Source organism: Danio rerio, chromosome 2 (genome assembly GCF_049306965.1).
Source record: "Danio rerio strain Tuebingen ecotype United States chromosome 2, GRCz12tu, whole genome shotgun sequence".
NCBI classification, from domain to species: domain Eukaryota; kingdom Metazoa; phylum Chordata; class Actinopteri; order Cypriniformes; family Danionidae; genus Danio; species Danio rerio.
Genome location: NC_133177.1, coordinates 55,200,001 through 55,227,500, shown reverse-complemented (window position 1 = coordinate 55,227,500; position 27,500 = coordinate 55,200,001). Strand labels below are relative to the sequence as shown.

Below are 27,500 nucleotides of genomic sequence, written 5' to 3'. Positions count from 1 at the left end.
AAAAAAAGGCGGAGAGACGCAGTTTTTTTTCCAACATCTGACTTATGTTGTTACAAGCCTTTTGTTCTTCGTTACTATTTATATGATTAGTATTTGATAAGTTTCTAAAATGTAACGTTTACTGTTTCAAGCAGTTAAAGTTGTTTAATATTTAACTAGCCTAGGCTGTATTGTGTTGTTTTATCAACGAAAGTTAAAAAACAAACTTGTTCGTTTGTACGAATATTTAGCATAATACTTTGGTCTTTTTTTATTTCTTAATTTTTACATGAAATGTAAATTAACTTAGGTAGGCTACTTGGGTACATGGGCGTAATTTTTTGGTAGTATACCGAGGAATGTTTAGACAGTGAATATTGTCATCATTATTTAAAAAAATTATAAATAAATAAATTAAATAAAAAAAAATAAAACACCTTACGGAAAGGATGCAATGAAGGAAAAGCATGCTCTTAATCATTCTTCATAATCTGATTCGTACCCTATACATGCAATAAACTTATATTGGCCAACAAGAACAAGCTCTAAAAGGTAAAGTCTAAAGCAAGAGGAGTTATTGATATGATATTAATATTAGTTGTTAATATTAATGATCGTAAACACCTGCGTTGTATAATAAACGGCGTCATTGTGTCCTGTCTGCGATTTTTTTTTTCTCGTTGAAGAACAGAAAATACATGTTATCACCATCTTCCCAGCCAGGTTTTTATCCACAGTTTTCGCTTTTGTTTCTTCTCAAACAATAAAGTTTCTAGCAGGCCCGGCGGCAGGATATTATAACTGAGGGCGCAATCCCATTGCACTTGACGACTGAATTTGGTCCTTTCTTGTTCCTTTCATTTAGGCTATTTATTAATTCATTACTTTGCATTACCGATATAGTCCTACTTTTAATAGTAATAATAATATGCAGTTTTGCTATTACCGATTTTATTAATGAAGGCAACGATACCGTTTACATTAATGCAGAAAGATAATGTTTAAGCACCAAACAAGTGGTTTAAATTATGTTAGTCTCCTTATTTCTTTCCGTTTTATTTTAAATATTATAAGTGTGTAAAGTTTTAGGTAAAGACGTCAAAATATGCCCACACATGCAAGCTAAACTAGATCATATCTGAGTCATCACGCTTTATTACTCAACCAAAATCAGCGAGGAAAAAATAAATGTTTTAAATTAAATTATATTTAAATGTTACATTAAATAAAAAAATTAATTTAAATGTTAAATGCCATTTAAAAATAGTTACTAAAATTAATGTGTTACTTGGTTACATTTTTAGGCATTAGTGTAGCCAAACAGAAAGCCATGTCTACCTCTATTATTCAGCCTGCAGCGCAAGAGGTGGATCCGCGGTAAATCCACACGCACTAAATAGCCTACCTTTTTCTTTTACAACACTGTAAACATAACTTCGCAGGTCGATCAACTTTAAACGCAAAAGACATTTTTAAGTGTCCTAAATTGACTGCTGCTGTAGAAGGGGATGTTTTTTTTTTACATAACTGTAAACGTGTGCTTAGCTATGCCAAAATGAAAGCAAATATTTTGTTCTGCGTTTTGTCAATTAAGCTTAATAATAATAATAAAAATAATAAATATAATAATAATGGATATAATAAATTATAATATTATTTATAGTATAGACATTTTTACTAGGCTATTTTAATATTAATCCCTAACTCAAAAACTAATGTGAAAATGAATGGCAGCTGTGCTAAAATTAATGTAACGGGAAATTTCTTCTGCGTTTTTCCCCTTTATAGCTCAATAGTTTTATTCAAAGAATTAGTTAAGCAAAACATGAAATAAATTAAACTGCGTGTCTTTGTGATATCCACTAGTCCAGTTTTCTCCAGTGTGAGTTTAGAGTGCGCCTCCACCGCATGCGCATTTATGCCTGCACCAGATCAAAGCAGGTGTAAAGTCCAGCACAGAGCGCGTTGTGCGTTCAAATACCCGCTCCACTGTCTCCAACACACAAATACTCGAACTGTTTATTTGTGGACTTACTTTTGATAATAGGCTACTATCATTACCTTTATCATGATTGTATTTTTATTTTTATCACTCAATTTTTTATTTTATTTTCTTTATTATATGTTATATCCATAATTGTTTGCACTACTGCCCTTTTTGCACTGTCTTTGTACGCAGTGACGCTGCACTGCTTTGGCAATACGAATGTACAGTTATTTGTCATGCCAATAAAGCACCTCAAATGTGAAAATAGCCTAGGCAACAAATAACAAATCGGAGTCTAATAATAACAAATGCCATTTTCATTTTCATACACATGTGGGTTTTGACAATATGTGTTTAATTAAGCTATAAAGATTAGCCTATCAGATGAAATGCATAGTGAAATATGAAATAAATGTCAATTTTGCTGAATAATTAATTAATCTATATCTTTAATATTTTTAAAATCACCTAGCTTTGGCCCAGAGAAAGAGCCGCGCGGCACCAGCGGACCTGTGCTTTCCCAAACAAAGCCGTACAGTAACTTGCGGCTGAATATGCATAGTTTGTGGGGGGGGGGGGGGTATAGTAACGAGTGTTTCCCAAAACCCCTATAGTTTCTCTGTCGCAGATCCATCATTTGAATCACGTCACTATTAACCCTGCTTTTATTTATTAAATGCTTCCCAACGCCGCATTTCTGTTGCGGAAAAAAAGCTGCTGAAAATAAAAAGTTATGCCAATGCCATTTTAATAGTTTCATGATAGTAGTAGCTGGTGTGCTTCATCTGCGTGATTCTGATTTGACATTCTTCCGCTAAACTTGCGCTGTCTTGGTGTAAATGAGCTATGAACTGTTGCTATTGAGGCTAAGGCATCAAGGTGTAAATAGGCTATAGTTCTCTCTGCAACTTTCAGGTTTGAGGTGGGGGAAGTGGCAGAGGCAATTCAAATGAACCCTCTCTAAAAATAAAAAATGCCACGTACGCGGCATCTGTGTAAAGATAATTACCTTATTTTATTATTATTATTATTATTATTATTATTATTATTATTATTATTTATTCATTCGTTCATTCATTTTCTTTTCGGCTTAGTCCCTTTATAAGTCTGTAAATGCCACAGCGAAATGAACCGTCAACTTATCCAGCATATGTTTTACGCAGAGGATGCCAGGAGGGCCAGCTGGGGCTTCGGGGGCGAAGTGAAAGGAGAGGCGGACTTTGCCCCGAGTCTGGGAAATATGGCTTGCCGTCATTACACTAGTTTTCCGAAGGCACACGAGTTACATGCGCCAAATACATGAACAAATAAATTAATAAATAAGGGAAAGAAAACATCTAGCCTTATGGGTTGAGAGGTCTTTTTGATTATAATCGCCGTTATGTTTCCGTTTTAAATGTAAGGCTGTTGCATAAAATAATACAATTTAATTTATAAGTGACTTTGCTGCGTCCCCCTGGATGTTTCAATAACGCATAATAATCTTTACACCATATTAAAGACACAGCAGACTAAAGGTTTTCGAGAGTTTTTGTCAAGTTTAAACGGTGTGTTTGTGTGTGTTTATATGCCTGCATATGTGTGTGTGAGAGATTGAGCAAATGAGCGCTCCCTTCACAGCTCTGGTAAGCTGCGAGCAGCTTCTTTCTTTTTGTTATTTATTTTGCAGATAATACACAATATGAATACAACAGAAAGACATAAAACTTTACGTGTACCCTTTTGTAGACTCAAAACAAGTGTCATATCTTTATAAAAGCCATATTGAAATACTATTTAAAGAATTACAAATATCGGATATAATAAAATCGCATTAAATAAATAAAAATATAAAACAAGCAAAAGCAACAAGGTAGGCCTTTATAGCCTACATAAATGAAACCTTTAAAGCCATAGTAAACAAAGCCATTTTACAAAGGCTTTGTTAAAAAAAGATTTTATATATTCTCTAAAAACAGTAAACACCAGAAAAGGTTTAAAATATTATTTATTTATTTATTTATTATTTATTTATTTAAATACGATGATAATAATCAAATCATGCAAACAAAGCATTTTTGGGGTGAGTGAACGCATGAACTGCGACCTTTTTTCTGTTAACCAAATGTGCAGTGCCACTTTAAAAACGGATCAGGGGAAACTACAAAAATAAGTGTGTTCTGTGTCCCCAAACAAGCATTGATGTCTTTATATGACGCGCTAAAATTGAAAAATGAAATTTACATGAAGAGCTTTATTAGTGAAAAGCTGCTGAGCGCAACGAAATATATGCTGTTTTATTACTTGCTCTGTGCTTAAATAGTCTACTTAACACTTTCCTTAAGATCACAGATACAATATGCAACATCTAATTCTAATTCTAAAACTGAACCACACTGTTCCAGTTACTATGACCATTTATGTGAAGCTGCTTTGACACAATCTACATTGTAAAAGCGCTATACAAATAAAGCTGAATTGAATTGAATTGAATTCCGGGGACGTTCTGGGGGCAGGGTTTGCGTGACATGCTGCAAGCTACTAGCCCGAAAGTGAAAACGCGACATGATTTCAGCCTCACTGATGCCCATTAACACCTAACAGACAAGCTTTTGGTTATGAATAGGGGGAAGGGGTCTCCACTCTTAAGTGTTTTTCATAAACATGAATACACAAAATCCAAAAATAGGACGGATGGCTTAACAAAACCTATGCGTTTAAAAACGAAACCGCATTAAATATGGGGCCTTATGAAAATGAATGTTTCTATGCACAACAACTTTTGAACTGAACTAAATGTGTTATTTAAAATATCTATATTACGCTCCAAGCATTCGCCAAAACGAATATATTTTTACGTAAAAACACAGAACATAGCTGAATAGAGTGTTGCCTGCTTTAGACGATAGGTTATTAATTATATTATAAATGGTTATGTTCAGGTCAATGAAATAATACCTTTAATAAATAAAATGGTGGGCCAGTGATTCCCTCGCTGTCATCAGTGCATGGGTTAATGAGCCTAGGAGAATTCTGCTTTGCATTTTTCTATGCATTACTAACATCACTAAACCAGACATTTGTTTTATAAGTTAACCAAATATTCGCAGAGATTCAGCAGTTTTTTTCTGACGCGTTTGCCATTCATGCCAGTCAGTGAAAAAAAGTAACTGTGGCCCTGTTTGCAGATATTAAGACTCGCTTTCATCAATCTGATGCAACTTTTATTATTTACAGGACGTAAAAATGCAATTAAAAGTTTCAAATCAATTAAACTCAATTTATAAAATGACTAGCCTATTTTATGCGTTAAGTAATGAAATATAACTAATTTCCTTTATTTCTGATCAGACCATGCATTTTAGACTATTTTACAATTGTAATATGTGCATATGCTTTTTTTAAAATAACATTCGTCTAACAAATATTTTAGCACATCGAAAGTAATTAAATGACCTGTTTTTTGATTAAAAACCTTTATGCAAAAGGGTCAGAAATTGATCGCGCACGTGCAGGAAAATGCAATTATGTGACACATGACATGCATGGCTCCTATGCCGCGTTTTTAGGATAAATTGGCATATAGGTGCTGCTTTGAATAGAATAAAACTATTTAAAAACACATTAAAAACTTCACAAAGCGTATCTTATGGAAAAACACCAATTGCCGGGCTCTGCTTTCGGTTTTAAAAGAATCAAGCAGCTTTAAAAAAATATAATTTGCTGAAGAGAAATTACAGAAAAAAAAGATTAAACATATCGGGACTGTTAAAAGAACATTTCTCTTTAATATATTCTTTCGACTCCGAAACATCAGCTAAGATTATGAATTACGGAGTGTCTCTGTTGCCTGCTTCAGCAGTGCGTCCGGCTGGTTATGAACGAGGAGGCGGAGAGAATGCGCTGTTTAGTTTCGGCTTGATATATTTAAATAAAAACTAACACCGAACTGCTTTTAACGCTCAAAAAGTTAAACTAAAATGCACAACTCTTGTTGGTTGCTCCCGCGGGATGCACAATAAACCTATCGCGCCATTATTTTATTCTATATTCGTGAAGAATGAGCCATGAGATTGAGATTTTTGAAGGTGCTCTCCAGCGGCGAAGTTCCTGGCAGAGTAGCGAGTAAAAAAATGTGCATGCAGAAATTGGACAAGAGGAATAACATTTTAAATTATATAACAAGCATTGTATTCTTTCTAATCCCCGCCCAGTTTTAATACAAGTTGTGTTCTTTAATATTTGTGGCTGGGAAGTTTATTAAGAATATATTTATAATTATATATTATTAAATAATTACATATCTATATATATATATATATATATATATATATATATATATATATATATATATATATATATATATATATATATATAGAGAGAGAGAGAGAGAGAGAGAGAGAGAGAGAGAGAGAGAGAGAGAGAGAGAGAGAGAGAGAGACAGAGAGAGAGAAAGAGAGAGAGAGAGAAAGAGAGAGAGAGAGAGAGAAAGAGAGAGAGAGAGCCATTACAAGTAAAACAACAAAAAAACAACAATTTTACTTTAAAGAAAAACAGATGTTTTGAGAAAAAAAAACTGAACAAAACTGAAACCAAATTATTAAAACTAAACTTGCGGGACTTTATTTATGTCCTGTGGCAAAATTATTTTTTATTATACTTTAAGTTATCTGCTTGAAGTAGGCTAGGTAACATTTATCAATGGTAAGTTTTAGTCTAAGTTCACATCAATAACAATGTGCATTGTCCTTTACCATACAAAAAAGGAAGAAAAAACATTATTATACACCATAGTAGCCGCAAATCTTTTTAAATGCATTAAAAAGCAAGCACATATCTTAGCCTTACCTTGAGTTTGTTCACATTCTGCCTGTATTAACATACTGTATTTTATCACAGTTCATTTTGATGAATTAGGTCTAACTAACAGCTTTTTCTTCTTTTTTCGCGGTAATGCGGCATTATATTTCACACGCATATGCAAGGTGACTGAAATTGAAATTAAAATACCAAACATACTGAGCCATTAATTAAAAAACAAAACAACGGTTATAGCTTCTTTAAAGGAGAACATTGACGTTTTGAAAAAAAAAACAAAAACTGAACTGAAACTAAATTATTAAAAATAAACCTGCGAGACTTAATTTATGTTATGTCCTGCGGCAAAATTAGTTTTATTATACTTTCAGTGATCTCCTTAAGGTAGGTCAATTTATTTATTTATTTATTTGCTTTTGATGAAGCAGCATTCAACTTAAGCTCTTTAGACCATGCCCCTGACCGTTTCTCAGTGTTTCGCCGCAATATCTTTAAATAAATTATTTATTTAGGCCTAATTTCATTATTAATTAGTTTTCATTATTCGTTTATTATTATGTACAATTGTTGAGACATAAAATAAGATAGTAAAATATAATCAACAACGAAAATTAAAACAAAAACAGAAATAAAAACATAAATGAAAATGTCTTGTCTTAGTCCTATCAAAATAGCAAACACTGAACATCTCTCTATATTTAGGCTAAAAGACTGCTTTATTTATTTATTTAAGACTACTTATTTGTACTGAATGTTTGTGCTTTCATGTTAGTTGTCTTTTATTTCTTATTTCTTCAATTCTATTTTCCAAAACTAGTCCTCTTTGCACTTAAAAAGTTTACAATAAAGTGTGTTAACAAATTTTAAATGATTAATGAAGGAATTATAATGCTTTGACTTATTGTTTAATCTCATTTACAAGCACAGTAGCATATTTAAAGCTGCTGTAAAGGCTATTTCTGTCCGTTCGCATCCCGTCCCTTTGCACCCCCTGGCGGCTCATTCACAAGCTGCGGTCATATACTAAAAACAGAGCGGCAGTTATTTCAAACGGCGGCGGTATAAGGCGCGGCGGTAATAGTCACTTTGAACTCTCACCTACTGTATATACACATATATATATACATACATACATACATACATACATACATACATACATACATACATACATACATACATACATACATACATACATACATACATACATACATACATACATACATACATACATACATACATACATACATACATACATACATACATACATACATACATACATATATATATATATATATATATATATATATATATATATATATATATATAAAAACATTGCTTGGGTCGAATTACCTATTATCTTCTCAAAAACACAAATATTTCAGACCTGTCCGATGTCGACGTGTCTGTATGGTGGTTTTCGCTGGTGGTACGTCCAGCAAGCGAGCACCAGGGCCAAAGAGAGAATGGCCAGAGGAAGAAGAGAATAAACCAGGATGCCAAAAAGAGACGGACCCGGCTGTGGAGGCTGGATCTTCACTGCAAGAAAACACACACGATGCATTAAATCAGTTCAGTGCCTAAAACAGCTCAACAGACTAGGAATAGAACCAGCAGTAAAATGCATGGTATTAAAAACAGATTAAAAATTCACTTGCGCATTAAAAATGACACAGCTATGGCAGTACAGACTTTTTGAGTGGATGTAGTTAATGAGACAGTTATCATGGCTTTGTTTACCAACAAGTTAAATTAAATTAGCATTGTTAAGGCTGATTTATACTTCTGGATCAAGTGATCATCGTGACCCAAGAAGCATGCCTTGAGCATAGTCGTGCATTTAAACTTCTGCACTGTTTGTGTTGCTCTGCAATAACACCTCTGAAACATCAGCTGGCAGTCGGTTTTTATAGATCCTTTATGGGTGTTTTGATTTTAGCTGAAACTTGCTTATTTAGAGGTAGGCGCTGGCGAATGTGCAACAACTTTAATCATAAGGTAAACCCAAAACAAACATTTTCATCTAGAGCTCCTTCACCCTAAAGATCTGCAAGGGACTGAATTTTTAGTCCCGCTCCAGCCAGTTTTTTTTCCGTACACGACCACTCCCGCTGTATATTCAGCCTTTGTTCACCCACTGCCCAACCTGCCCCATTTTCTAGCCGACTGTTCCAGCTAAATTTAATTTCTCACGTTTATATTGGGTACTACCAAAAGAGAGATAACAGCTAAAAGTTGTGCAAGAATTGTAGGGTAAATGTCAGTTTTGTTAGCCCCTTTGTGATGAGACATGAGTGCTGCGTGACGTGCGGTGAGGTTCTTCTCTTTCAAAGTCAGATTTACAAACATATGCACTCAATATTCTCTTGCTCGCTCGATTGTTAAGACCGCCGGCTCCCGTTCAAATTACAGAGTTACCGACTGTTACCACGTTTTACTCAGACATGTATTCCTGTGCCACAAGAAATCTGGTTGGGTCCCACGGCTCCCTCGGTACAGCTGCGAGAATGCAGACATTTAATTCATGGAACTCGACACTCGTAACAGTTATCAGTTATACCGCCCACACTCATCAGCGCTACCAAGCAAACTAATCACGGAGCTTATGCTATGCATCGTTGCCCATTTGCTATTAATATAAGAGTCTAGTACTGATATAATGGCAGACAGTGGAATTTCTAAAAAGTATAAAATCAGCTTTTATTGATGTATTGCTTTATGTCAAGGCAAGCTGCGCCTAAACTACAGTAAAATGATGTGCATTTGCAATATTCAGCCAGTTTTCTAAGAGCAAATGTGACTGTGCACATCTAAAAGCCTCAGATTTAAAGCCCAGTTTCATGTTAGCCTGAGGAAGCTAAAGAGCGGAGAGTTAACATATGGAGGCTGCTTTACCTGCAGGGGCGATGGCTTCCGGCAGGTGTGTGAACTTCTCGTTGCAATAGTTCCCTTCACAGCAGCAGAAGAACACCTGCGGACTCTCCTCTGTGGCCACACACTCCTGTCTGCTCACACACACACACACACACACACACAAAATGAAAGATCTCATTTTACACACATAGCACTAACTAGACCACAGAATGAAAAACTCAGCAGCACAGCACATGTCCTTTAATCATTATTTGAATGTTTTGCTAATTTTTTATGCATTTACACAAAAAATAATTACAAAAAAAATAAACTACAACATCAACTAAATTTTCTGTTTATTAAAATTGTATTTAATACCCCCTAAACATATTCATTCAGGTGTACTAGTATTTGGATTGTGATCTTAATTTGTTTTGGTAGATACGTTCCAGTTTTAGCTTTGTTAGTGACTAATGTATATGCTAATGGGTTACTCTAATGCACAGCTGTCAAACTCAGTTCCTGCAGGGCCGCAGCTCTGCACAGTTTAGTTTCAACCCTGATTAAACACACCTGATGAAACTAATTGAGTCCTTCAGGCTTGTTTTAAACAGACAGGTGATGCTGCGGGCACACTAACGTTTGAGCATGCGCAATTCTGTCTTGCGGCTCTGCGCAAAGGGGCGGGATTAAACAAGATGATTCGACATAAAAAAACGAGCGATTGCTTCATGTTTTACATTTCTGTCCAGAGAGGTTATAATTTGATCTTCGATTGGTCTTACACAATCACATGATGCATTTTCGCAGGTCAGAGTTCACCAAGCTTGACCTTTCCATTGCTTCGAACTGTGAAACTTGTAGCATGAGCTTGCGTTTCCAATCTGTTGCATTCGCATGCATATGAAAGTCTATGGGGACAAAAGCGCAGTGTGACCAGGCCTTAAATGTGTTGGAGCAGGGTTAAATCTAAACTGTGAAGAGCTGTGGCCCTCCAGGATCTGAATTCGACACCCCAAAGTTAATTATAATTAAAGTATATTAAAATTATTAATTAAAAAAAAATTATATATTATATATATATATATATATATATATATATATATATATATATATATATATATATATATATATATATATATATATATATATATATATATATATATATATAAATAAAGAGAGATCTGTGAGGTGTGTGCTCATTTATACTGAGCACTGTATGTGTATAATATGACCTTATATGCATGTTTTATTATCTTTTTTTATCTTTCTTTTTATCTACCTATTCATGGGATAGTAATTTAAAAGTTCTTGAGACAGAGAGAGAACGGTCACATAATCACATGATCTACAGTTAGTTGCTGCTATAAAGGTAGAAATGCATTGCTAATAAATTGTACTAATAAATCTAAATGGTCATTTTATTTGCAAGGAAGCCACAACATAAAAAAAATGAAATCTAAATATAAAGTTTTGTCCCAACTTTCATAGTGAAAATAAGACGCTCAACATTCATTTTACAATCAATGAATGTAATTTGCATATCTGAAGGTCCTGGGACTAAAAAAGCTAGTCTCAAAATAAAAATTAACAAAAGTCAGACTATAATCTGCATCTCATAGTGAAGGCTGCTTTCAAAGAACTGCTTCACGAAGCTCAGAAACCTTTACAAAGCTTTTGTTTCAAATCAGCGGCTTGTAGCACGTATCAGATGAAGATCACATGATTCAAGTAAACAGATCAACTTCCAGCAGAAAACCACTTAATTTTCAGATCTGTAATGACGCAAACGGATGAAAGAATTGAAAAACTTAATGATTCTCTGCTGGGAAGGGATCTGTGCACCATATAATCTACATGAATCAAACAGGTTTAGTAGTCTTTAACCAGGGGTTCATTCTTCATCCTTCGCTTAAATGATCTGAGATGGTTTGGCAGATCTTGGATCTGTTAATCTTGATAGCTGATCTCTGGCTAATTTGGTTCTTCAAACAAGTTCACAAATGACCCAATCTAATCCTGTTTATATGAAATAAGCTGCTGCTCTCGAACAGGTTTGAGCTACCAGAACTGTTGCTATGACAACAACTCTCGGATGAGGTTTGAAGAACGAAACAATACTGCATCATGTAAAATTGTCATTAACTAAATTCAGCTAACCAAGTAATCTATGTACGAAGAACGACCCCCAGATAGTAAACAGTCTTTTGTTGTCCTGTTTAGCAGAACCCACAATGGAATAAAGTCTTGAAAATTGATGTAAATAACATCATGCAGACACAATGTTTAATTAAAGCTGCAAGCAGCAATGAAAGTGACCTCGCACCTGGGCTTACCACCGGCCAGTGGCCTCAGGATGACAGAGAACAGAGACAATATTAATTTAAGCTGATATATATTAAAAAACCTGAGAAAAATCACTGATTTATGCCAAACTTCCTCCTGTCAGCAGATGGCACTATGACTGTGACTGAATATTGGCATGTAGATGTCTTTAGGAGAGGAATCTGATCCAACATGAATTTTCAGAAAGATCATACATAGAGTGGCTGAGCTATAAGCCAAACTTCCTTCTGTCAGTAGGTGGCGCTATGACTGTTTTCATTATACACTGAATTCTTTCATTAAACAATGTAAAAAATGCAGGGTTCCACACAATTCATTCATGTTGTCCCAACACAAATCGATTAAGTTAACTTAACACTTTTAAATTTATGTGGATTAACCATAAAAAATAAGGTCGTCCCAATGAAATCTTGAGAACTGTGCTGTTTCAGCTCATTTTAATTTAGTTTGATCTGCATTTTTGAAGCGACACTTTTGTCTAATTAAACGAAACATCTAAACGAGATTCATTCTCTGCTTTTTAATCAGAATGGTTAAATTATACAGTGAAAAGGTTAATGATATTTGATAATTTGACTTTATTTCTTTATAATAGGTATTAACAAGAATAGGCTAAACCAGGGGTTCTCAACTGGTTTGCTGATGGGACCCACATTTTTACATGGTCATCAAGTCGCGACCCAAATGTTTAGGAACTATAATACAATTTTAGGAATTATAATTAGTTGTATTTATTTGTTAACACACAAGTAGTGACAGATAAATCATAAGACATTCACAGAGACTTACAAATAAACAATATTTTATTGCTGTCATTTAAAAAAAAAGATCAAATTATAGAAATATTACAAAGTTAAAACGACAAATACTGTAAACAGTGGCTAGGGTAAGGAAATGTTCAGTTACCATGAACTAAACTGAACTGCAAATAAAACATGTCTGGTTTCTAAATGTCGTTTTAATTTAGAAGGTTTCATGCTCTCTTATGAGAGCACCTCACTACACGCTTCGACATATTTGTTGCTATAATTAAATTAAATTTCACAAGTCAAATGGTAGGGTTGTCGTGCACATTTTGCTTATACCGGACTTTTATTTTGAAATAAGTAAAAAAAAATTTACTTTTGTTGTTGTTGTTTTTTTGACCACACACTCCGCGACCCACTGAAAATGTTCCTGCGACCCACTTTTGGGTCACGACACACCAGTTGAGAAACACTGGGCTAAACTGTTTGCAGCTTTTTCTAATGCATACATTTATTATCCTTTGTAAATAATAATAATTAAAAAAACATATTACTGAAAGTTTCAACTGTTTATCTATAATGAAACAGCTACTGATGAACATATTTAGTAATTTGGGAGAAAAAAATTGAGGGGGTGGGGGGTGTTGAGTATCCTTTATTTTCACATCCCAATGTTGACAGGTATGTGAACCCTTCAGAACAACAAATCATTTTGCAAAGCGATTGATTCTATTGTTTCTAAGCTTTGAAAAGCTTACGTGTTGTTTTCACATTTCTTTTCAACAATGAAACCCAAAGAAAACGTCATAACTGCTTCCAAAAAAAAATTTTTTTTTTTAAATGGATAATAGAAAATATTTAAGGACCGGTGTAATGATGCTCAAAATGTAGTTTTGGCTCTCAGAATTAAATTACATTAAGATATTTTTAAATATTCAATAAGCTGTAAAAACGACTTCAAGTGTTGAACAATATTTCATGCCAGAATTAACTTCTGACTGTTAAGTGCAATGCAGCCTGTGTGATAGACAAACATGTTAAGTTAAAGAAATCGTTCACCCAAAAAATTAAAAACGTGTCATCATTCAGTCATCACACAATGGAAGATATTTTGAAGAATGTAGGAAACCAGTAACCACTGACATCCAAAGAGGGAACATAACTACTGGTTTCCAGCATTCTACGAAATATCTTCTTTTGTGTTCAATGGAAAAGAAAAAATCCTCAAACTGGAATCATGGGTGAGTAAATGATGACAATTTTCATTTGAGTGAACTATCCCCTTTTAATTACTCTGGACTCCTCTTAAAACAAAGTTTGCAATGCTCCACATTTACTTAAGCAGCTCCTGCAAATCATTGAAAAAAGCAGCAGAATCAAGCAGCAGCGTTCAATAAAGTGGTGTATGGATGTTACCTGTCATAGCAGTTGAAGTCGTCGAGCCAGCAGCCCTTCTTGACCAGGCGGATGGTGCCGGTGGAGTTCAGCCATGACGCGTAACAGTGAAGCCTCTTATCTTTCTCCCCCTCGCACCTCTCGAACCCGCTCTGATTGGTTTTCTCCGTCCGCCAGTTATCGTTATAATAGACACACTCTCTAGTCGCCACTTCCGCATGACTGACTCCTGAAAGAGGAAGACAGAGATAAAATAAAATATGCATTTCAATATTTAATACAAAAGCAATTGTGCAAAAGTATGTCTATTGTGCTAATTGTCAACTGCTGCAGGAAAGGATAATGACAGTTTCTGTCATCCTGAAGTCAGTGGTTTTTGGTTATTTGCTTGAATTAAGGTCTGGGATGTGTTTTATTTCATATTAAATAGACCAGAATCGCAACAAAAAATGCAGCTCTCAGACACAAATGTGCAAGTATTTGACCATTAAAATCACATTAAGATGGCGTTAGATGTGTGTGCTCCGCTCGTCTTGAGTCTGAGGCCAAGCGCAGCGCGCACAAACACACACACACACACACACACACACACACACACACACACACACACACACACACACACACACACACACACACACACACACACAAACATGCGCTTTTTTTGCACTTTTAAAAATATGACTGATTCGAACGTACATCAATAAAAGATGCAGATCCAGTGCTGCAAAAGTTACATTACAGTACATGCTTTTAGTCATTCTCATGTGAAACTGAGCTTTGCAAAGCAAATGTGTGCAACTGGAAAAGGGGCGGTATGTGATGAAATAATCGTTCATCTTGATTAATGGTTTTTCAATAATCGTTAGAAGCCAAAATCAAAATCGGATTTTAGATTAATTGCACAGCCCTAATACACACACACAGACACACACAGACACACACAGACACACACACATATATATATATATATACATATATATATATATATATATATATATATATATATATATATATATATATACACATATATAGACATATATACACATATATAGACATATATACACACACAGTTATGATTTTTAATATTATTATTATTATTATTAGTAGTAGTAGTAGTAGTAGTACATTTTATGCAAATTTACTCTCCTAAAGAAATGATCCCAATCACTGTAAAATTATGAATTCTTTCCAAATACTTGTGAAATTATATTAACAATATTATGGCAATATAGATCACGGAAAAAAGTATGTACTTTATGTGTCCTGAGCTTCTGAGAAAAAAAATTTCACACAAAAACTCCTTTCTGATATACAACTCTTCATAACACATCCCACGAGAAGCCAGCCTTAAAGTAATAAGGGGCTGTTTACATATTGCGTCTATTGTATGATCAAGCTTGTTATTTCAAATGAAGATGCATTTCGAACACACTTGCATTTTCTATGCATGCCTACAGTGCAGCAAGTAAAAAAAACAAACGTTTTTTTATAAAAATGCAAGGCACATAAAAAAAAAGCACGCAAAACTCTAACTGCAAAAAAACAATGCATTCAGTGTAATCGGGGTCTAATCTCCAACAATAATATCCAGCAGTTCGCCTTCTTAAAACATTGTGAATTTATGCATTGTATTGTTTTGAATATTGTACAAAAATGGCATAATATTAAACAAATGAGTTTTTTATTTTACAGGCTATTCATGTTCACAGCCACGTTCTTGAAAACATTCAGTTTAAAATCTCATCAAAAAAGACTGAAAGAGTCTTGTAACTTAGATGTGTGATGCTGAAGTGACGTAGCATGGTGCGTTGTAATTCTGACGATAGTAATTCGGCTTCATAAAATACTAAAAATATTATGTACAAGACTCACAAACTTAAATTGGTGACGAGCAATTTCCTGGACTAATCTTAGGGTGCTTCACATCTGTAATTCGCTTCATTTGGTCCGGACCAAGGGTAATAAATGATACATTGTTGCATCTTCTGCCGTCTTTGGGTCAATTTCACACCACACTGCTGGCTTTGGTCCGAATCAGTTGAAACGAACGAAAATGCAGTCATCTGACAAAATCCACATCTCTCATTGGCCAGATGTTGTTGAACATATTTCCTAAACTGCTTATTGATTGGTCAGAATTCACGTGCGGGAAAATGCCAGTGAACTCCCGCAGGTAAACAAAACCTTTTACTCTGGAGGGACGACTGCGCTGACTGATTGCATCCCTGCTTTAGACAAACTATACATTACGAAAATGAAGCGTGGCCGTGGCCGGAAAACAGTGTTTAATGCATTGCTCGTCACTTCAGGAGGAGGCGTGAATTAATTTAGCTAAACTGCGACATGGTCATCTTGCGGAAATATTACCAACGATCCATCGGGTAATGTTTTCCCCTTTCTCTCTCTCTGTTGGTACAGCGGTTTCAACAAATATTTTCCTCCATATCCCATAATGCACAGCGCATCGGCCTACGGCAGCTGGATTAGTCCAAAAGGTGCAGTACTTTTTGCAGTTGGACCTGTTTTAGTATGAATCATATTCTCACCACAAACGAACCGCTCCAGGGTTCGTTTGAAAGCGTACCGAGACCACCTCTTCAAGCAGGTCTCGGTACGCTTATTTGGTCCGCTTTTGGTGCGCACTCGAGTACGATTGCTGCATTCTCACCTGCCCAAACGAACCGCACCAAAAGGAGAAACGAACTCTAGTGCGATTCAATCGAACTAAATAAGGCAGGTGTGAAAGCACCCTTAAAAGCAAATGGCACAATCCTACTGGGCACTATACAGGGTGATGTGAACAAAAACATGCACTGCAAAAGTTTTACTGTAGCCTATTAGTGATATATTTAACATGCATTTTAGGTGCTAAAATGGTTTTATATTTAGTTCAGCATTAAATATTAAAAGAGAGTCATTATATGGGTCCTTTTATTTAATCACAATCAACAATCATCAGACAATCAAAGCCTGAATGAGATATTTAAACCCCTAAAAAAACAAGCAGTGTGTGTTCAACAAGCCACCAAACCTCAGCACCAAAAACACACATCCACAAACCACATGATGATTTAACACCCGTCAATGGAGTTTCTGTGGTCTTTCAAGAAAACCACCAAACCAAATCCAGATGTCGGATCAGCTGTCAGAAGGCACGTCTTCATATAAAAAATGCATCACTGCACAACATTTGCACAAAGAACTGGGTTGAGGATTGTAAGATGTGTTTACACAGTGTAAAGAAACTTGAAATAATGTGTTACTTTGTTTATGATTTTGAATTAATTTATTTATTTCTGATGTTTTGTTGTATTTTGTATACGGGTTGATTTGTTGAATGAATTACGTTGTTTGGGGACTTTAATTATGACGTCAAAATTGCGGAGCTTACCGGATGTATAAATTGCGTGTAGAAATGAATAAAAACAAAGTACAGAACGCTAGGTGAAACACGGTAAAAGGGGCACAGGTATACGGTTGCTTAACGGATTCCTCCTTCATGAGTTATAGCTCCTGATTTGAGGGAAAAATAAGGTAATTTGGTTTGTTTACTGTTTAATTGTTGATGTTGGCTTAGTGTTAATTTTTGGGATTTATTTGTGTTTGTTGTTTGTTTATTTTCTCTCTAGTTCTTACGGTGATTCATGATTGAATAATGCGAACAGATTCTATGAAGTGTGGCCAATAAATGAATCGTGAACATCAGTGGAAGACTTAATAATCTTTTAACCAGGACGCTACACACAGCCAAAGACCCACACAACAGCCGAGGAGAAGGTCAGACTTAAACAGGGAGACAAATGGCAGATTGAGACATAACTTTAAACAAACTACACTATAATAAAATATCTGTAAATTAACAGTTTACCACATTTTGACTCTCCAGAAAAACCCTAAAGCACTGTTTATTAAACGTTACTCTTTGCTTCATTGTAGTTATTCCTGCTTGCAGTTAGTTTATTTTTTAATACACATGATTCTCACCCTTACAAAGCCATCCCAATCGATCTAAATTAATGTTTTTTTCCCCAAAAAGATCTAATCAAGCCATCTGCTGAAACTGTATTGATATTGCAATATATAAATAGCAGATAATCCAAATATCGCAGTGTCAGATATTTTCAATATTGCTCAGCCCTAATGCGTGCTTTAAAAAAAACAAAACAAAGCCTGGCCCTTTAAATTCAACGTATATCTGCCATCCTCCCTTCCCCCTCCTGCAAATGTGACCCCACCTACTCACTAAAGCACCCAGGATCAAGAGAGATGGGGGGGCGACAAAAGCTGCGCGGCCAGGATTGACGTTATGAGGTTTATCATGCTTTTAATGGCTAAACACTCACCGACAGATCGGCATGCATTCAATCTATGGCGTCTTTGTCACTGATACCGGGTGTCACATGATAAGAGTGAATTACATCAGCAGCCCCCTACTTAAAACCCACAGCACTAGCTTTGCTCACACACACACACACACACACAGAGAGAGAGAGAATAAGTGTTTTTCTAAGGTCCCCCGTGGTGCACTTTCACGCCGAAAAGCTCAGATTTTACCTTTCTTCACCCCATCAACACCCTGCAGCTGACACACACACACACAAAGATTTAGCGGGTGTATCAAAGCCTCTTTTGTTTTGAGGGGGTTTCCTCCTCACAGGGACCCATCGGTGACTCCGTTGCAAATCAGCTTTTGGGAAGATAAGAAGATTTCCTCACTGTCCTCTAAAACAATGATCAAAATCAATACATCCACGTCGATAACTGGACAAAGCAGAGAGAGCTTTTGTCTGCTGGTCAGACAAACAGACAGAGCTGAAAGGGAAATCAAAAGGCCTGTTGGAATTTATTTGATACAAACAAATAAATTAATTGGATGGACGAACGGACGGACAGATAGATAGACAGATAATATAGCTTTTAGTTAAGTGGAATAAAAAGATTATATATAAATAATGTAATATAATAATAACCTATTTAAATTATCTATCTATCCATCTATCTATCCATCCATCCATCCATCCATCTATCTTCATCATGTTGCCCTGAATTAAATTTATTTAAATGTTTTTTTATTATTAATATTAAAATAATCACAAATAAATGACTTATTAACTGTATATAGTTTGTAAACTTGTTTTTCATTTGTGAATTCATTGCATTTAATTTGACATTAGAAGATTATCAAATGCTATTTTACAGCTTGAACTTTAAGTGAAATAAAAAGATTATATATAAATATTATAAAGTAATATAATAATAAGCTATTTAAATTCTATCTATCTATCTATCTATCTATCTATCTATCTATCTATCTATCAAATGCTATTTAACAGCTTGAACTTTAAGTGAAATAAAAATATTATATATAAATATTATAATGAATAAACACAGTGTAAACAGTCTATTGGCACGACTGATGATCTCTTTGTTGCAAGTGCATGTCCAGTGTTTTTGAGCTGCTGTGATGAGCAGAGCGATCGCCGCTATCTAATGTCTCAACCGTATGGCCTCTACTGGAAGCTCCGCGATTCTCCCACATCAGCCTATTCATAGTGGCACCGTGAGGTATGCGAATTAGATAAAATACCCTGCAAATCATGGCGACAAAAGTGAAGAGCAAGAAAAAGTTCTGTGTTTTTGCTAATATTGTAAGTTCACTAAAAACTGGCTGGAAATATTAATAAAATAAATAAATATTTTTACTTATTTAATAATATAACTTTTTCTAGCATACTACAGTCTAACTATTGCAATAAATAGTAGTTTATAGGATCTATTTGCTTTTGTCAAAGAAGTAATGTAATAATAGGTGTGCATTTTAACTACTTATGCATCAAATAAAGCCTACGCTCTAAACTTTTTCTTCATTGAGACATGTTTAATTCTTCTCCAGTCATTTGGGGTGTTTTTAAATGGTACTGTTAGTCTTTTCTTAAATGTTTTATCCATTCTTTTCTGTAAACCTGCGTCTGACCATTACAAGTCCACACTAAATAGTTATAAGACAACTCTGTTGGCGCCGCTGACGTGTACCTCTCAAAAATGTAAATACACATCGCAACGACTGGTAGCGCAAGCTCTGTGATTGGTATCGCTAACGAGTGTGGGCGGGAACAAGAGCCGCGTGAGCCCGATGGAGCGATTGTTTACAAGTGTGGAGTCCCGTGAAGGAACTAATGATGGAAAGTTTTGTTTTGTGTTTACCTCATGGGTAAAGTTGTTGCACGTCCACCGGTTCCTGCCTCAAAATGAGCGAGTTTGAACCACTTGTACATTTAGGAAGCATTCAGAAAAACAAAACACCAGCGAAGAAACGTGATACAGAGGAAAATAAACACCTCACTGCCAACTAGTGTTTCGGAAGTTTTATTGCAGACTAACAAAAACAGCGCGTAGAAGTATTAATGCACAGCTACGTGCGTTGCATGGGTCGTGGGTCACGCCGATCACTTGACGCAGAAGTATAAACCAGGCTTTAGAGTGAAAATGTGCTTTATAGGCATTATAAAGCTTGAAGCATTAGAATCAGTATTTTGTATCGGCCGATCACCATAAAAACGAACCGGTACTTAGTATCGGCTGCAAAAATCCTGATAGGAGCATCGCTAGTTAAAGCAGATTTTCGAACGGGCGGATGGACAGACAGACAGATATTATAGCTTTTAGTTAAGTGGAATAAAAAGATTATATATAAAGTAATATAATAATAAGCTATTTAAATTATCTATCTATCTATCCATCTATCTATCTATCTATCTATCGTCACCATGTTGCCCTGAATTAAATTTATTTAAATGTTTTTTTTTTATTAATATTAAAATAATCACAAAAATGACTTATTAACTGTATTTTGTAAACTTGTTTTTTTATTTGGGAATTCATTGCATTTAATTTGAAATTAGAAGATTATCAAATGCTGTTTAACTAAACATGCAACTTATGCTATTCTACTAAATAAAAACAGTGTAGACAGTCTATTGATGATCTATACGACTGATGATCTCTTTGTTGCAAGTGCATGTCCAGTGTTTTACAACCACGAAATATTAAAACATTTGTTATTTTGACCAGTTATTATTCATTTCAACAACAACAAAAAACTGTAAATGACAATATTTTTTGTTCGAAATAAATAATATCAGACCAGAATCAACAAATATTAAAACTGAATTCAAACACTTGCTATAGTAATTCCAGGACATGCAGAGATGTTTTTCCCCATAGCAGTATATTCATATTCAATTCTTTTTACACTTTCTTTCTACTTTTTACAATGTAGATTAGGACTGCGCGATATTGGAAAAATCTGACATTGAGCTATTTTATTTTGCTGCAATTTATATTGCAAAATGACTACAATTTTGGCAGATGACTTGCCGAGCTCTATTTAGAATAAAATCATTGACTTTAACTGGAATGATTTTGTAGAGGATCGAATCAAGAATAAAATCAAATAAGATCGAGCAAAGGTAAATGTGAAGTAGTCATATATTCAGGCACAGTAATACGATACAATATTATTATATTTTGCTCCTGATAATGATAGATCACGATATCAGCGATATACATTACAAGAAAACCATCCACAACAGATCATATTTGTAAATGAAGAGGAAAAATTGCATTAAAATATTATGAGATGTATTTCTTTCATTAACAGCACATATGTTTCTTAAATTTGCAACATTGATATGTTCAATCCGCCATTGCGAAAAGCGCCGTCTCATGCATATCGCTATTTTATCCTGCTTCTATTACTGAATAATCAAATGTAAATGTAAAATGTAAACACTGCACATTCCTCATTGCTGATCAACTATAGTAATCCCAATCCCACATTGCAGATGTTGCGATGATTATTGCGAATGCACACATTGCAATATCGATGCTAAAATGATATATTGTGCAGCTCTAAAGTAGATTGTGTCAAAGCAGATTAACATTAGATGACTTACTTAATTTTACAAAACAAATTCATGATCAGCGGCCTAGGATAAAACCTCAGTGGTCAAGTCATTCTATTCGTCTTCATCGTTTTATTGTCATGTCTTTATGCCACAGTTAAACACAATGTTCATCATAATTGAACTGTTTTTATTTGGTCACCACTGACATAGGACAATAATATTAGAACATATTGGGTTTTATTTTCTGATTGTTCTGAACAAACATTTAACCAGTCAGGACAACTTATTACAAATTAAATGCTTTAAATGTTATAAATATTGGTTGGCTAGTTTTGTAGGTCCGCAAAATGATTAAAAGGTCACGAAACACCAAAACACATTTTATGAGCTGTTGACAGTCGTATATGTGTCCCACACTGCTAAAAACACTATTAGGACACCTATATTTCACTAAAAAGTGTAAATTGGTTGTTTTTGCGTTGTTTCAAGCAAATTCGTACTTCCGGTTTGAAACTAATTTTTGAAGCTGCGTCACGGCCATGACATAATAGCGTTGTATGCCAGTGTGCAGACTGGGCGTCTGTGCCAGAGTGTGTCTTATTACGTCTTACAGTGTGATGCATTAATGCATGAGTAAAGCTTGGTTCAAACCAATCAGCGCGCTCTATTGTGCAACTTCATTAATATTCATTACTGTCACAGTGTTTAGACGACAGAGACGCCACGTTGTGTTGGCAAAACAAGCGTGAAGTGTTGCTTTTATAGTTTGCTGCAATTAAGTTTTGTTTTCATTTTCTCTCTGTGAGAGCTCAGCCGGAGTCACGCGTGGATTAACAGTGCACGCGACGCTCGACAACAATAACTTACGTGTCTAAGGAGGAACATTGTTTACCTGAGAGCTGTTCTCATCTGCAAACGCTGAGATCCGGCTCTAGTTGCTGGTGATTGTCCTGTCTCTAGATTTGGTAAGTGAGCGACCTGTGCTCTTTGTTTAGTCAGTTTGTTCATTTCGAACAAACTATTGCACCGAGTGTAAACATGTTAGTACTACAACCAAACTTTAACCTCGAGTAGAATTTTCCCCGCATTTTGTGACCGGAATAACACACGCGGCTTTCTGACGCTACCTGCCTTGTGCATCTAAGTTTTCTGGAAATGCTGAGGGTTTTTTTCTCTTATTCGCTGTGCGGTATCAAACATTGCATGAAAAATACACGCTAAGAGCAGTTCCTCGAATCAAATATCTCCTTTGTCTCGAGGGACATGAATGAATTTCCTGAATGAAAGAGCCAAACTGCAGTTAAAGTCCAACATTTAATAATTTGGCAAATAATTAGACTACAGATGTCCATGTAAACGGTCACTTTCTCCCCTGTGTGTGTGTGTGTTTTGACTCTGAAACTCAGCGCGCCCAAATAGACACTCCCACACCATCCCACTTTAGTTCCTCCGACACTCCCCCCTAAACAAAGCTGAACATGCCCACTTTTCAGACTTTTTTCAAAGTAGAGGTGTGAAAAACACCCTGCTGAAACGAAGGGGTTTCATGGCCCTTTAAAAAAAAAATGTGTGCAATGTTTGTCCACATGCATTTAGACAATATAGAAATCAACAAACCCAGTCAATGCATACTTAATAAGATTAAATATTTGTTTGTTTGTTTTTTACATATAAAACATCTTGTAAACCTTCACTATAAGCAAACAACACACGAAAACATGAGGTGGAAATGCAAGTTGTTGTGAGGAGATCAAATGTTTGATCAAACCACCAGATGTTTTACTTTTCTTTGTACACATAATAGCTGTAACCAACCTTACAAACGTCTTTAAACAAATGCATATAAAGTCTTTATAAACATTTAACACATTTATATAAAGAAATAGCCTACCAACACTAAACTAATCTCTACAAACAACATAATATTACATTGAACAGATTTTGAATAAACACTTAACCTGTCATGACAGCTTAAATAAAATAAAATGCTTTAAATATTGGTTGGTTCGATTTTTAATTCCGCTAAAAGATATATATAAAAAAAAGACTAAACATATTAACAATACCAACAATGTTTACATATAAAACATCTTATAAACCTTCACTGAAATGCAAACCAAGCTAGTAAACCAAATAACAATCGAAAACACAGAGGTAGTTGCAAGTTGTGGAGATCTAACCACAAGCTGTTTTACTTTTCTTTGTACGCATAATGGCTTTAAACAACCTCACAAACATCTTTAAATTGCCTAAAACAAACCTAAATAAAGAACCCCCCCTCCACAAAAACACTAAACTAACAGCTATGAACAACAAAATAACGTTACATTGAACAAATTTTGTTTATTTTGAATAAAACGCTTTAAATGTTACAAATATTGGATGGTTCGTTTTGTAAGACAACTAAAATAGAAAAATGAAAATATTGTCCAAATGCACTAGGACCAAACACTTTAACAATACAGAAATCAAACCCAGTCAGTGAATATTTAATAAGATTAAATATTCACTTTAAAGTAAACCAAGCTTATTAACCAAACAATACACTTAAACACGAGGTGAAATGGCAAGTTGTTGTGTGAGTATCAATTGTTTGATCAAACCACCAGCTTTTACATGTTTCTTTGTACATAAAACGGCTTTAAACAAACCCACAAACATCTTTAAAATGCCTTAAACAAACCCAAATAAAGAAATACCCCCCAAAACACCAAACTAATAACCAAGAACAACAAAATAACGTAACATTATACAAATTTGGTTTATTTTGAATAAACACCTAACCTGTCATAACAGCTTAAACCAAATAAAATGCGTTGAATATAACAAATATTGGATGGTTCGTTTTCTATGACAACTAAAATTGAAAATATGAAAATGTTTGTCCAAATGCACTAGTACTGAACACTTAAACAATACAGAAATCAACAAACCCATTCAGTGAACACCTAATAAGACTATGTGCTTTTTTTTTACATATAAAACGTCTTATAAACCTTCACTGAAAAGCAAACCAAGCTAATAAACCAAACAATAGACGAAAACACGAGGTGAAATTGCAAGTTGTTGTGCGAGTATCAATTGTTTGATCAAACCACCAGCTTTTACATTTTTCTTTGTACACAAAATGGCTTTAAACAAACCCAAATAAAGAAATACCCTCCAAAAACTCTAAACTAATAACTACGAACAACAAAATAACGTAACATTATACAAATTTTGTTTATTTGAATAAACATTTAACCTGTCATGACAGCTTAAACCAAATAAAATACTTTAAATATTACAAATATAGGATAATTTGTTTTGTATGACAACTAAAATAGAAAACATGAAAATGTTTGTCCAAATGCACTGGACCAAACACTTTAACAATACAGAAATCAACAAACCCATTCAGTGAACACCTAATAAGACTAAGTATGGGCTTTTTTTACATATAAAACGTCGTCTTCACAGAAAAGCAAACCAAGCTAATAAACCAAACACTACACGAAAACACGAGGTGAAAATGCAAGTTGTTGTGCGAGTATCAATTGTTTGATCAAACCACCAGCTTTTACATTTTTCTTTGTACACAACATGGCTTTAAACAAACACTTAACCTGTCATGACAGCTTAAACCAAATTAAATGCTCTCAATATTACAAATATTAGTCGATTAATTTTGTAAGTTCGCTAAATGAGAAGGAAATTAAAATGTGTGTCCACAAATGCACTAGGACTGAACACATTGACAATATAGAAAACAAACCTAGTCAGTGTGTACATAATGAAATGTTTTTACATGTAACACGTCTCATAAACCTATAAAAGCCCTGAAAAGCAAACCAAGCTAGTGAGCCAAACAAAACACGAGGTGAAAATGCAAGTTGTTGTGTGGACATCGATCAAACCACCAGCTGTTTTACTTTTCTTTGTACACAAAATGCATTTAAACAACGCCACAAACCTCTTTTAATCACCTTAAACAAACTTATATAAAGAAATACCCAACAAAACACTAAACTAATATGTACGAAAAGCAAAATAACGTTACATTGAAGCCAAACAAACACTCGCTTGGAATGGTTTGGTAACACTAGGCTGTGTCTCAATACCTAGTGCGCTTTCTACCTAGGGCTCATTCTTGGCTTCACGTGCGAACTAGAACGCGTTCTAGATAGTCAGCAAGTTAGATTTAGAAACACACCCCAAACATACTACGCTTATATACTAACGTTACCGTTTTGATTAAATAAATGAAGCAAATCTCCGTATTTCTTACCTGTGCACCAAACGAGTGCAAAAGCCAGCCAGGGAACAAACATATTCCTTCCTTCGAGGGTGCCAATGTGCGTCTTTATGCCGTGAAAGCATTTAAGAATGAAAAGAAATGAAACACATGAACGCGGAGGGCCCGTGCGCGCGATTCTTCAGCCGCTACAATAATAACACGAGCTCCGCTTCACAACAACACAATGTTTCCTCCGGATAATCACAAACACATTCCCTGAAGCTGCGAACATCCAGTGGCTCATTCTGCAGCATGGAGAAGCCGTCTTCCGGACGCTAGGGAGTAAAAAAGATTCAGCCCCCGTGTGCGTGTGTGAGAGTGTGAGTGTTGTTTCTCCCCCTCTGCCGGGGCAGTTGGAGGGGCAGGAGGGACTGACATGCGAAAAAGCTGAACGGCGTCCAAAATGGCTCCTGAGAGCCACAGCAGGGAAACCCGGATGTGCATCAGGGCCACTGTAGTGTGCACTCACTCATTCACTTATTCATTATCACGAGCAATACATCAATCAAGAGGAATCATAGTAGCTAATAATGAAAAAGGCAACTTGATTACTGTTTTACAATGCATTGTAAACAAATCAAGCGACAATAATGATAGATAGATAGATAGATAGATAGATAGATAGATAGATAGATAGATAGATAGATAGATAGATAGATAGATAGATAGATAGATAGATAGATAGATAGATAGATAGATAGATAGATAGATAGATAGATAGATAGATAGATAGATAGATAGATAGATAGATAGATAGATAGATAGATAGATAGATAGATAGATAGATAGATAGATAGATAGATAGATAGATAGATAGATAGATAGATAGATAGATAGATAGATAGATATTTTGCAACATATTTAACCAAATCAATTAAATAAAATTTTCCCAGAGATGGTTTGCGGCTGGAAGGGCATCCGCTGCGTAAAAACATGCTGGATAAGTTGGCGGTTCATTCCACTGTGGCGACCCCAGTTTAATAAAGGGACTAAGCCGACAAGAAAATGAATGAATAAATGTAATAAAATACAAATAATCCAATTAATATAAACAATAATGTTAATTTGTATTTTTTTATTATAAGTGTATTCTTTTAAAGAGAGCAAATACAAGCTTGATTTAGATATTTTATTTTATAAAATTAAAAGGTGCATTTTGTAAACAAATAAAATAGCATTAGCATATAGTGTGTGTGCTGGTTTGTCAAGCCTGCTCA

General features: G+C 34.9%; 1 protein-coding gene across 1 annotated transcript in view; it reads right to left on the bottom strand.

Annotated features, from left to right (window-relative positions):
- The window catches only part of acvr2bb (activin A receptor type 2Bb), a 44,267-nt gene extending 17,608 nt beyond the window's left edge, over window positions 1-26,659 (bottom strand). The window contains exons 1-4 of the mRNA XM_002667580.8: window positions 26,275-26,659; window positions 14,122-14,329; window positions 9,656-9,765; window positions 8,148-8,299 (exon numbers count right to left, since the gene is read on the bottom strand). Coding sequence (XP_002667626.1) covers window positions 8,148-8,299; window positions 9,656-9,765; window positions 14,122-14,329; window positions 26,275-26,317 — 513 coding nt within the window. The 5' untranslated portion in view covers window positions 26,318-26,659. The remainder of the gene's footprint in view (window positions 1-8,147; window positions 8,300-9,655; window positions 9,766-14,121; window positions 14,330-26,274) is intronic.
- Between the last annotated feature and the right edge of the window lie 841 nt (window positions 26,660-27,500).